Below are 13,403 nucleotides of genomic sequence, written 5' to 3'. Positions count from 1 at the left end.
TTACAGGACATTCCATCCAAAAACAACAGAATACACTGTCTTCTCAAGTGCTCATGGAACATTCTCCAGGATAGATCATATCTTGGGTCACAAATCAAGCCTTGGTAAATTTAAGAAAACTGAAATCGTATCAAGTATCTTTACGGACCACAACGCTATGAGAGTAGATATCAATTACAGGAAAAAATCTGTAAAAAATACAAACACATGGAGGCTAAACAATACACTACTAAATAACCAAGGGATCACTGAAGAAATCAGAGGAAATCAAAAAATAACTAGAAACAAATGACAATGAAAACATGAAGACCCAAAACCTATGGGAAGCAGCAAAAGCAGTTCTAACAGGGAAGTTTATAGCAATACAATCCTACCTCCAGAAACAAGAAACATCTCAAATAAACCACCTAACCTTACACCTAAAGCAATTTGAGAAACAAGGACAAAAAAACCCAAAGTTAGCAGAAGAAATCATAAAGATCAGATCAGAAATAAATGAAAAAGAAATGAAGGGAACGATAGCAAAGATCAATAAAACTAAAAGCTGGTTCTTTGAGAAGATAAACAAAATTGATAAACCATTAGCCAGACTCATCAAGAAAAAAAGGGAGAAGACTCAAATCAATAGAATTAGAACTGAAAAAGGAAAAGTAACAACTGACACTGCAGAAATACAAAGGATCATGAGCCATTACTATAAGCAACTCTATGCTTGTTGGACAACCAGGAAGAAATGCACAAATTCTTAGGAAAGCACAACCTCCTGAGACTGAACCGGGAAGAAATAGAAAATATAAGCAGACCAATCACAAGCACTGAAATTGAAACTGGGATTAAAAATCTTCCAGCAAACAAAAGCCCAGGACCAGATGGCTTCAAAGGCAAATTCTATCAAACATTTATAGAAGAGCTAACACCTAATCTTCTCAAACTCTTCCAAAATATAACAGAGGAAGGAACACTCCCAAACTCAACCTATGAGGCCACCATCACCCTGATATCAAAACCAGACAAAGATGTCACAAAACAAGAAAACTATAAGCCAGTATCACTGATGAACACAGATGCAAAAATCCTCAACAAAATACTAGCAAACGGAATCCAACTGCACATTAAAAGGATCATACGGCATGATCAAGTGGGGTTTATCCCAGGAATGCAAGGATTCTTCAATATATGAAAATCAATCAATGTGATACACCATATTAACAAACTGAAGAATAAAGACCATATGATCATCTCAATAGATGCAGAAAAAGCTTTTGATAAAATTAAATACCCATGTATGATAAAAACCCTCTAGAAAGTAGGCATAGAGGGAACTTACCTCAACATAATAAAGGCCATATATGAGAAACCTACAGCCAACATCATTCTCAATGGTGAAAAACTGAAACCATTTCCATTAAGATCAGGAACAAGACAAGGTTGCCCACTCTCACCAATGCAACATAGATTTGGAAGTTTTAAGCACAGCAATCAGAGAAGAAAAGAAATAAAAGGAATCCAAATTGGAAAAGAAGAAGTAAAACTGTCACTGTTTGCAGATGACATGATACTATACATAGAGAATCCTACAGATGCTACCAGAAAACTACTAGAGCTAATCAATGAATTTGGTAAAGTAGCAGAATACAAAATTAATGCACAGAAATCTCTCACACTCCTATACACTAGTGATGAAAAATCTGAAAGAGAAATTAAGGAAACACTCCCATTAACCAGTGCAGCAAAAAGAATAAAATACCTAGGAATAAACCTACCTAAGGAGACAAAGACCTGTATGCGGAAAAGTACAAGACACTGATGAAAGAAATTAAATATGATACAAATAGATGGAGAGATATACCATGTCTTGGATTGGAAGAATCAACATTGTGAAAATGACTCTACTACCCAAAGCAATCTACACAGTCAATGCAATCCCTATCAAACTACCACTGGCATTTTTCACAGAACTAGAACAAAAAATTTCACAATTTGTATGGAAACACAAAAGACCCCGAATAGCCAAAGCAATCTTGAGAAAGAAAAATGGAGCTGGAGGAATCAGGCTTCCTCACTTCAGACTATACTACAAAGCTACAGTAATCAAGACAGCATTGTACTGGCACAAAAACAGAAATATAGATCAATGGAACAGGATAGAAAGCCCAGAGATAAACCCACAGACATATGGTCACCTTATCTTTCATAAAGGAGTCAAGAATATACAGTGGAGAAAAGACAGCCTCTTCAATACATGGTGCTGGGAGAATTCGACAGCTACATGTAAAAGAATGAAATTAGAACACTCCTTAACACTATACACAAAAATAAACTCAAAATGGATTAAAGACCTAAATGTAAGGCCAGACACTATAAAACTCTTAGAGGAAAACATAGGCAGAACACTCTATGACATAATCACAGCAAGATCCTTTTTGACCCACCTCCTAGAGGAGTGGAAGTAAAAATAAAAGTAAACAAATAGGACCTAATGAAACTTAAAAGCTTTTGCACAGCAAAGGAAACCATAAACAAGATGAAAGACAACCCTCAGCATGAGAGAAAATATTTGCAAATGGAGCCACTGACAGAGGATTAGTCTCCAAAATATACAAGCAGCTCATGCAGCTCAATATCAAATAAACAAACAACCCAATCAAAAATGGGCAGAAGACCTAAACAGACATTTCTCCAAAGAAGATATAGATTGCCAACAAACACATGAAAGGATGCTCAACATCACTAATCATTAGAGAAATGCAAATCAAAACTACAATGAGGTATCACCTCACACTGCTCAGAATGGCCATCATCAAAAAATCTACAAACAATAAATGCTGGAGAGGGTGTGGAGAAAATGGAACCCTCTTGCACTGTTGGTGGGAATGCAAATTGATATAGCCACTATGGAGAACAGTATGGAGGTTCCTTAAAAAACTAAAAATAGGGCTTCCCTGGTCACGCAGTGGTTAAGAATCCACCTGCAATGCAGGAGACACAGGTTCGAAACCTGGTCTGGGAAGATCCCACATGCTACAGAGCAACTAAGCCCGCGTGTCACAACTAGAGCCTGCAATCTAGAGCCCGTGACCCACAACTACTGAGCCTGTGTGCCACAACTACTGAAGCCTGCGTGCCATAGAGTCTGTGCTCTGCAACAAGAGAAGCCACTGCAATGAGACACCTGCACACTGCAATGAAGAGTAGTCCCCTCTCACTGCAACTAGAGAAAGCCTACGTGCAGCAACAAAGAGCCAACACAGCCAAAAATAAATAAAATTAATTAATTTAAAAATAAAAAGTATAACTACCATATGACCCAGCAGTCCTACTACTGGGCATATACCCTGAGCAAACCATACGTCAAAAAGAGTCATGTACCACTATGTTCACTGCAGCACTATTTACAATAGCCAGGACATGGAAGCAACCTAAGTGTCCATCGACAGATGAATGGATAAAGAAGATGTGGCACATACATACAATGGAATATTACTCAGCCATAAAAAGAATCAAAATTGAGTTATTTGTAGTGAGGTGGATGGACCTACAGACTGTCATACAGAGTGAAGTAAGTCAGAAAAAGAAAAACAAATACCGTATGCTAACACATATACATGGAATCTAAAAAAAAAAAATGGTTCTGAAGAACCTAGGGGCAGGACAGGAATAAAGACGCAGACATATAGAATGGACTTCAGCACACGAGGAGGGGGAAGGGTAAGCTGGGATGAAGTGAGAGAGTGGCTTGGACATATATACACTACCAAATGTAAAATAGATAGCTAGTGGGAAGCATCCGCATAGCACCGGGAGATCAGCTCAGTACTTGTGACCACCTAGAGGGGTGAGATAGGGATGGTGTGAGGGATACGCAAGAGGGAGGAGACATGGGGATATATGTATACATATAGCTGATTCACTTTGTCATACAGCAGAAACTAACACACCATTTTAAAGCAATTATACTCCAATAAAGATGTTAAAAATAAATAAATTTTTAAAAAGGGATGAACTATTGATAGACACAAGAAATTGAATGAACTTCAATGAAATTACGCTGAGTGAAGAAAACCAATCTCAAAAAAGTTACAAAATGCATAATTCCATTTATGTAACAATTTGTAAAATAACGTAAGTATAAACATGGGGAAACAGAATAGTGGTGGCCAGAGGCTAGGGATGGGGGTGGAGGGGATGGGAGAGGAGTGGCTGTAAAGGGGTCAGACAAGGGAGTCTTGTGGTGATGACTGAATTGAGTTTCTTGATTGCTGTGTGGGTTATGCAAGGCTACACATGTGATAAAACTGTGTAGAGCTATAAACACACACACACAAATGGTACATGTATACCTTGTGAAATCTTAATAAGGTCTATGAATTGTGCCAATATCAGTATTTTGATTTTGCTATTGAACTATAGTTGTATAAGACGTTAACACTGGGTGAGGCTGAGGGAAGGGTAAGCGGGACTTCCTTGTACATTTGTTTGCAACTTCCTATGAACCTATAACTATTTCAAAATATAAAGAAAAAATATAATTTTAAATATATCTTTTGTATTTTGTTCTAAGTTCAAATGTGTCAGTAATCAAAATAAAAAATAAATGATTCTTATTAGATGAAGATCATCAATTTAGATTTTTAAAAGGCAGTATCCAGTTATTATTTGCTTAAAATACAACTAAAACAAAATCACAAATAAGGGTGAAAATGAAGGAAAGGAAAAAAACAATGTACCATGCAAATGTTAAGTAAAAGAAACCACACCTGCCCCAGAAGCCAGAACAATCCTTTTAAAAAATGTGTACGCATTCAGAATTCTCTAATGGACTCTCATCCATTCAGAGTAGACAACCTTCTAATCTCTACATGATGTGGCTTCCCATTACCTCTCAGACCTTTTCTCTTTCACCCTCTCTCTTGTTCACTCTACCTATATTAGCAGTGCTGGATTTCTTTCTGTTCCTTCAACACATCCAGGCAAGCCCCCACTTCAGAGCTTCCACACTTCAGTTCACTCTGTCTGGAGCCCTCTTCTCCCATGTGTCCATATTGCTCACTCTCTCATTTCTTATATTTGTCCCAATACCATCTTCCATAACCAATCTATTCATTGCAACTACTGCCGTCACCACACATCATTCCTTATCCTCCTCCCTGTTATTTTTCTCCATAGTTACTTATAACAATCTAACATTCTATATATTACTTATTTTGTGCATTGTCTATCTACCCCGCTATCATATAAACGCCATAAGAGAGGGATTTTTGGTCATTTTCTTCATTGCCATATCCCTAGTATGTTTAAAAATGTTTTTTTAATTTCACAAACATAAATATAACCTCAAGTTTGTATACACAGAGTAGTTTTATGCAATTCTTTGATTTAATCCTCACAATGATCCTATGGATTTTGAAATCTCATTTCCATTTTATTTGGAAACTGAAAATAAAATAGGTTTCATAATTTGTCCAAGAACAAAGAAAAAACAAACAGGACAATCTAGACTTTTTAACCCATGATCTCCAGAGCTCTTTTCATTCTTTCAGAGCTAAAACACCACAGCTGATGTTTAGCATCATAAAGCATGAATCACCAAGCAGATGCTGGGATTAAAAATATTCAATATGATGTCATCCAATAAACCTAATGCAAAGAAATGTATCAGATTCAGACCTCTTAGTGCCTTGATGTGCCCTTAAAACTCTACTCTGCAAAGCCTGCCATGTATAAAGGATGGATTCACCTCTTCCTTAATACAGTCTTCCACTTTCAGGGTCAACTCTGGGAGGACAGTACGGCTATCCCACTGACATATACAATTCAGAGTTTGTTAAAGACTGTGGGAGAAGCATGATGTCCACCATCTGCCTCATTCTGTCAAATTGTGTTTTTTCAGTCAGCTGAGGCTTTTTGTTTTATCATTTTATATGCTATCAGCTCAGCTTTACAATCTCATAAAATTGTGCAAACATGCAAACTAAAGCATCTGAATAAACTACACCAATTGTACACACATATACCCCAACACATAAAGGAAGGACTTCTGGTTAAATGATCATTTTACTGTCTTACAGTACATTTCAAACAAAAACAAAATTTTAACACTATTTACCTCAAGTATTTTATCTCCAGTTTTAAGAGCATTTGTTTTTCCTGCTGGACTGTCTTCCAAAACTTGTTTGATAAATATACCCTTAAGCTCCTCTCCATTCTTCAGGCGTTTTATAACAGTTTGTCCACCAACAATACTAATACCAAGAGATACATCTGGTTCTCTAAAAATCTCAACACTGTAAAAACAAAAAAACAAAATTCACTCATGAACAAGGTAATTTGTTGTACTGTCACTGTGTTTAATGTGTACGATATCCTTATGACTCATATTCTATATATTTTCACAAATGTTATAGAAGTTATACCTAGCTCCAAAATGATAAGATTCTATCAATAATTCATGGCATATATGAAAGTGTAAATTCTGAAAAAGATTTCCAAAACAACAAATACAACTCTTAATATTGAGAGATTTAGCAAGGACTTAATGTTCTCATCTCCCACCACCATATATTTTCTGTGATGAGTCCCTTTCATCTATATCATAACATTAGCAAAGAATGAATTAAGGAAATAACTAATGGGTGGGAAAAAAACATCAAGAAAGTCACATGTATCATTTTGGCAAAAACCAGAAACCTTCAGAATAAAATAAACTTGCCACTGACAGGCTCACTGCCCATACTGCTTTTCCCAGTCACCCGTTTTAACCTGTGGTTCTTTACGTGGAGGACAGATTTTATAGTTCCAAAGGCTGGAAAGGTTTTCTCTTCTTCCTACATCCACATCATTTTCATGAAGTATAGAATAAAACTTGCCCCTCAAAATATTATGAATTGGGCTTCCCTGGTGGCGCAGTGTTTGACAGTCCACCTGACGATGCAGGGGACACGGGTTCGTGCCCTGGTCCGGGAAGATCCCACATGCCGCGGAGTGGCTGGGCCCGTGAGCCATGGCCGCTGAGCCTGCGCGTCCGGAGCCTGTGCTCCGCAACAGGAGAGGCCACAACAGTGACAGGCCCCCATACCGCCAAAATATATATATATACATATATTATGAATTTTGTTCAAACTGCACAGACATGGCCAATAATTAATTCCAAAAAGTAGCTCAGAAAACAGCTCCTAAGAGTTTTTTTTTTTTTTTTTTTTTTTTTGTGGTACGCGGGCTTCTCACTGTTGTGGCCTCTCCCATTGCGGAGCACAGGCTCCGGATGTGCAGGCTCAGCGGCCATGGCTCACGGGCCCAGCCGCTCCGCGGCATGTGGGATCTTCCCGGACCGGGGCATGAACCCGTGTCCCCTGCATCGGCAGGCGGACTCTCAACCACTGCGCCACCAGGGAAGCCCCTCCTAAGAGTTTTTAAGACAAGACTCAAAAGTGCAAGAAAAGAACAATTTGGGTGGCATGGTGGAATTAATAATGCATGAAGATAGAGACAGCAGCTAAAGGAAGACTTTTATAACCTTAATAAAGTGCAGCCATGGTGACTACCTAAAACCGTGAGAGCATCCAAGGGAGCATGGGCCCAACACACTCTGTTAGTGCAAACGGGGCATAAACTTGGACTAACACAAGAGGACGAGGGTGCTATGTGATAGAAGCCTTAACTATTGCTGTTGTTTGAAAAAAAGAGCTTCTTTACTGCATTCAAGGCAGGCCTACCTGCTTTGCTTAGTGATACAGTGAGAAAGCATACTTAGTCCATCACAGATGGACATTTGTAAGTTGCTTTCTCTGAAAGAGTACGACAAAGATTTTCCTAATATTGGTTTCAGTCATTTTGCCTGGCTAAAAATCTCTAGGTAAGACAAAATGAAACTAAAATTTAGGCCAGCGTACGTGTGAACTATGGCAATCATTAGAGAATGACTGAATGACAGTATGAAGTTAAAGAAAAGAGCAACTAATTGCATTGTCCTATTGAGAAAGACAATAATGTCATCAACATACATTCTTGGTGGTCCCCAGTGGCTGAAGTTTGGAGTTTCTTCTCCTTCACCTTCTTCTCTCTCAGGTAATTCACTGAGGAGAAAGAAAGGAAAAAACACACACACATTTAACTTACAACACACTTATTATTAAAGGTTCTTGAAAAGTTTTACATTACACAATCTATATGTAGTTAAATTGTTCTTAATTTCTAAGCTTTAAAAATATTTACATCAGGGCTTCCCTGGTGGCGCAGTGGTTGAGAGTCCGCCTGCTGATGCAGGGGACACGGGTTCGTGCCCCGGTCTGGGAGGATCCCACATGCCGCGGAGCCACTGGGCCCGTGAGCCATGGCCACTGAGCCTGAGCGTCTGGAGCCTGTGCTCCGCAACGGGAAAGACCACAACAGTGAGAGGCCCGAGTACCGCAAAAAAAAAAAAAAAAAAAAAAAAAAAAATTTACATCAATAGTTAACTATCCATACAAAGCAAAGATATATTGCTTTAGCATTCAACTTAACAAATATCCACCCAGCACCAGAAAATCATTGATTATAAACACTTTTATTGGTGACATTCTAGATGTTATTTTCTAAAAATCTGTGTTTGAATTTGTATGATTTCACATTTGTTTCTATAACAGCATTTAAATATTATAAAGTATATTTCTTAAAATCTGGTGTGATTGACCAGCTAACAGTCTAGTATAAACTTACACAAACTGCTGAAATGATTAAACAGTCAGTAAACATGATCGTTCTTTCTAGATTTTTCTAACCCTAAATAATTTCCTTGTCATTGGTATCCCATAAATATTTTGTGTAGTTACACAGCACTTTTCAGTTTACAGAGAGATTTCTTAAACAATGTGATTCTCCCACCTATCACCACCATACTTTCACCCATCAAGTTATGTTAATATGGAACTGCCCAGAGGGCTACTGTAAAATGCTGAATTACAGAGTAGTTATAAAAGTAATGTTATCTAATAGGGTAGAGACACTACCGTCTATTATCTGGAGGAGGAGTCAGGATTTCTAAGCTCCAGTCTAACCTATACCACAAAATAGGTGTGTGCCTTTGGACCACCAAATGAAATGACTTATGTGATATTGTCAGTTGTATTACTCTACACAAAGATGTAGGGACTACCTCTTCCATTTCATTTTCACAAAAACCCTGTGAAGTAAGCACAGCAGGTCATATTACTATATTTTCCCCATGAGGCTCAGAGAAGGCTCAGATGTACTACACAATCTCTCCACAGTATCCAAATCTTTCTTTCAGCATGAAGTTTCAATGCTCCATTCTCCTCTGAACTCTCAAATAAGTCCTATAAAAAGTATAAAACTCCAGCTACTTGCCACTCTACAACTTTCTAGGATATAATAGTTTAAGGCTGTGTGAAAAGGAGAAAGTGAAAAAATTTGGACAATCTAAAAATCAGTTAAGGAATTGAGATCATTAGGGATCACTGACATCTCACCCACTGCAGACAGCCTTCTTACCTTAGCTAGTCTATTTTTTATCATTAAAAGCATCATAGAATTCAAGGAAAAACAACTTGGCAGATACTTGCCAGTTACCTATCTAATGTCTTCTCTCCCCATCTTCCTTACCCAACAACATAACCCCCCTTTATTCCAGGTGGCATTATGCCCAGCTTTAAAAAAAATAAAATTTCTGGACTTCCCTTTGGCTAATGGTAACTGTGTGCCATAGCTCTGATCAGCAACAAGGAAGCAAAAGTCCCCAGATGAGATTTCCAGGAAAACTCACTAAATGGAGGGAGAATCAGCTGACAGGAGCCTTTTGCTCTATGCTCTTCCCCTTCTTCTTGCCTAGAAGGCAGAGGTGATTATTGGTGGTGAAGCATCCATCTTAAAATCATGAAGAAACCATGACGACTAAAGCAATACGTTGACGACAGGAAAGCAGAAAGAAGAAGATGTCTAAGACCCTGACAGGACTTCTTCAGGACTTTTTTTTTTTTTTTTGCGGTACGCGGGCCTCTCACTGTTGTGGCCTCTCCCGTTGCGGAGCACAGGCTCCGGACGCGCAGGCTCAACGGCCATGGCTCATTTGGGTCTAGCTGCTCCACAGCATGTGGGATCTTCCCGGACCAGGGCACGAACCCGTGTCCCCTGCATCGGCTGGCAGACTCTCAACCACTGCGCCATCAGGGAAGCCCTTCAGGACTTTTTTACATGAAAAAAATTTAAGCCCTAGTTGAGTTAAGCCACACTAAAAGTGTGTGTGGGGAGATGGGGGCAGGTGATTCAGTTTATAAGCAGCTAAATGCCATCACTAAATGGTACACACATGATTCCACCAATTTAAGTGAAGTCTTCACTTTATCATATCACATTATTATTCTTGGCACATATGCATATATGTTCATTGGATAATTGTAATCATAGCATAAACTTTCATATTTTGATTATCTTATAATAGTACCAAGGATTAAATGAGATATGACTGGCATTTAACTGAGGCTCAACCAATATGCATTTCCTTAACAATTTTTTCACTTGAATTCAAATCAAAATTTTCCCCAAGATTATCATAATCTTCATAGTTTCTTATTTAATAGCATCTTAATAGTCCATGGTATTGATGTAATTTGCCTGCTATCCCAAAATATAATGCACTTAGATTATGTCCTGTTTATATGGAATATAGACATTAATGCAAGGAATATCTTCATGCTCTGCTGTATTTTAGTATTCTCCTTTAAGTAGATATTAATTGAAGTAAGATTGAAAGCTAAAAACCAAACCAACACTAAAACCTTCCTCCTCTCCATTTTCCACTTTCCTGTACCCTAATTGTGACAGGTGTGATAATACGAAATAAATATTTGGTCCTTGTCCCTGGTTCCTGCCACAGAGCTTCTAAAACCCTTGGAGTTTTCCAAACGATAGGGGTGACAGGAGCATTTTTTGTTATTCATAACAAGCCCCTCTCAACCGTACCTGAGTTGATGTTAATAAGGTGTCTCTAGGTAGGACTACAGACAGTTTCAGGATGGGGGTTGATTGCCACAGAAGCAGCTGTATGATTACAGTTAGAACTTTCAGCCCTACCCCCACCTCTGGGAAGGGGAAAGGGGCTAGAGACGGAGCTCAGTCACCAATGGCCAATGATGTAATCAATCATGCCTGCATAATGGAGCCACCATAAACCACCCACCACCCCGGCCCCTCCAAACAACAGGGTTGAGAGAGCCTGCAGGTTGGAGGACACATTAAAGTGCTGGGAGGGTGATGTGACCCAAGAGAGCATGGAAGCTCTTGCATCCCACACACCCCCTTCCCTGGCTTATGCATCTCTTCCACTTGTCTATTCCAGAGTTGCACCCTTTGTAATAAACCAGTAATAGTGAAGCACTTTCCTGAGTTCTATGAGCCATCCTAGCAAATTATCCAACCTTAGGAAGCTGTTATGGGAACCCTCAATTTATAGCCAGTTGATCAGAGTAGAGTTGGCAACCTGGAATTCGTGACTGGCATCTGAAGTTGGGGCAGTCTTACGGGACTGAGCCCTTCACCTGTGGGGACTGCACTAACTCCAGGTAGTTATGTCAGAATTGAAATGAATTTTAGGGTACACAGTGTCCAGAGAATCAGAGAATTGGTTGTTGGGTGGAGGAAAAAACTCACACATTTGGTGTCACCAGTTTGTGAGCAAAAACAGTTCATGATAGGTATTAAGAAAAAAAAGTATGTATTTTTATTATGGCACATGTATAATATCATTATAAGAATTAAATTCTTAAATTTAAAATTACCTAAAATAGAATGGAAACCAAGCTTTAACATTAGTATGGGCTGTATGCTTTTCTATTAAAAAAAATTAAAAATATCCTAAACTGCTGGCTTTCACATACAATATTAGGCAAAGGGGGAAAAATTTTGTCTAAAATATGGACAATTTTAGTTTTCTTTAAGAAAATGTATGACAAAAGGATTTATTCTGTTAGAAGAGACTTTTTCAAAGCATATTATCCTTTTTCAGGAAATTGATAAACACATATTTTGTTCACATTACTTCATACCTAAAGAGGGATAAAACTTTCAAAAACATAGTGTGATTAGTTTTAGAAATACAGTCACAGGAGACAAGCAATTATACAAAATAATGTAGTCACTTTACACTGATAAATGCATATACCTTTCAACCCAAATTAAAATTTAACTGAGAAAGTAAAATACTTTTACTGCACATATTAAGGTGTAAATTTGCACAAATGTAGTTGAATCTTTCACAAAAGAATTCTAACCTCTAATTTTATAATTTGCACTTTGATTAGACATGGTCAATAGCTCAATCAGTTAGAATCTCAAGTCTTAAAATAACTGAACTTTTGCCTTTTACATTTAACCAGAGTTTTATAACCACTTTTTCCCTAAAGGAATTAACCATCTAATGGAAACAATGCTTTTTATTTTTAGTTCAGTCCTTTATAACAAATGCCCAAAGTTATAATTCATTACAGATTTGGGAGGAAAGATGGAGTGCCCCATTAATGAACAAGTGGATATTAATAGTAAGACTTCATCATTAATATACAATGTCTTTGAGAATAAAATTTTCAACATCATACAAAAATCAGATGAATCTAGATGGCCAAGGTGACCTTTCCTTTTTTTTTCCACAAATGATAATATTTTATTATAGAAAAAGCATCCCAAATATAGGATTTCGTAAACACTGGTAGGTGAACAAGTGCAACTTTAAAAGTGAATACAAAGTAAAGAGGCAAAACCTACAAGCATTTTGCCTTTATGAGAAAATGTACTGTTCTCCTGCAGAGGTGATCCCACCCAGAGCACGAATGTGGCTCCATCTCCCATAAAGGCACCAGGTTTGCTTTCTGAACTATGCCCAGTTTAACAGTTTCAAAATGATGGTAAGAATATACCTTTTTTTCATGTGAAATTTCTTTTTTTTTTTTTTTTTTTGTGGTACGCAGGCCTCTCACTGCTGTGGCCTCTCCCATTGCGGAGCACAGGCTCCGGACGCGCAGGCTCAGCGGCCATGGCTCACAGGCCCAGCCACTCTGCGGCATGTGGGATCTTCCCAGACCGGGGCACGAACCCACGTCCCCTTCATCGGCAGGTGGACTCTCAACCACTGCGCCACCAGGGAAGCCCTTCATGTGAAATTTCTATACACTAAACCATATGAGGGTGAAGCAAACTTGGCACCCCAAAATGACGTAAGCAGGAAGGGTTATGGTTGTACCTATCTCAAGATTTCGTTTTCCTCTTAAAATATAGATTCTACCTGGCAATTTTCTGTGACACACCACCGGGAATATGAGCTTCTGGAACCAGGCAGAATAGGCACTAGTGTTTTCCAAACTAGTAGGGCTAGTTATACAAATGTTACACTATGACTTTGAAGTTACAAAGCAAATTAT

General features: G+C 38.3%; 1 protein-coding gene across 1 annotated transcript in view; it reads right to left on the bottom strand.

The window, feature by feature from the left end:
- Positions 1–13,403, bottom strand: part of PATJ (PATJ crumbs cell polarity complex component) — a gene marked incomplete at its 3' end in the record, with an annotated part of 366,093 nt that overhangs the window by 225,189 nt on the left and 127,501 nt on the right. The window contains exons 23-24 of the mRNA XM_079698741.1: positions 8,001–8,072; positions 6,107–6,284 (exon numbers count right to left, since the gene is read on the bottom strand). Coding sequence (XP_079554867.1) covers positions 6,107–6,284; positions 8,001–8,072 — 250 coding nt within the window. The remainder of the gene's footprint in view (positions 1–6,106; positions 6,285–8,000; positions 8,073–13,403) is intronic.

This window comes from Hyperoodon ampullatus (genome assembly GCF_949752795.1).
Source record: "Hyperoodon ampullatus genome assembly, chromosome: 2".
Classification (NCBI taxonomy): domain Eukaryota; kingdom Metazoa; phylum Chordata; class Mammalia; order Artiodactyla; family Ziphiidae; genus Hyperoodon; species Hyperoodon ampullatus.
The sequence above is the reverse complement of the archived record's forward strand: the minus strand, read 5'-3'. Positions and strand labels throughout refer to the sequence as shown.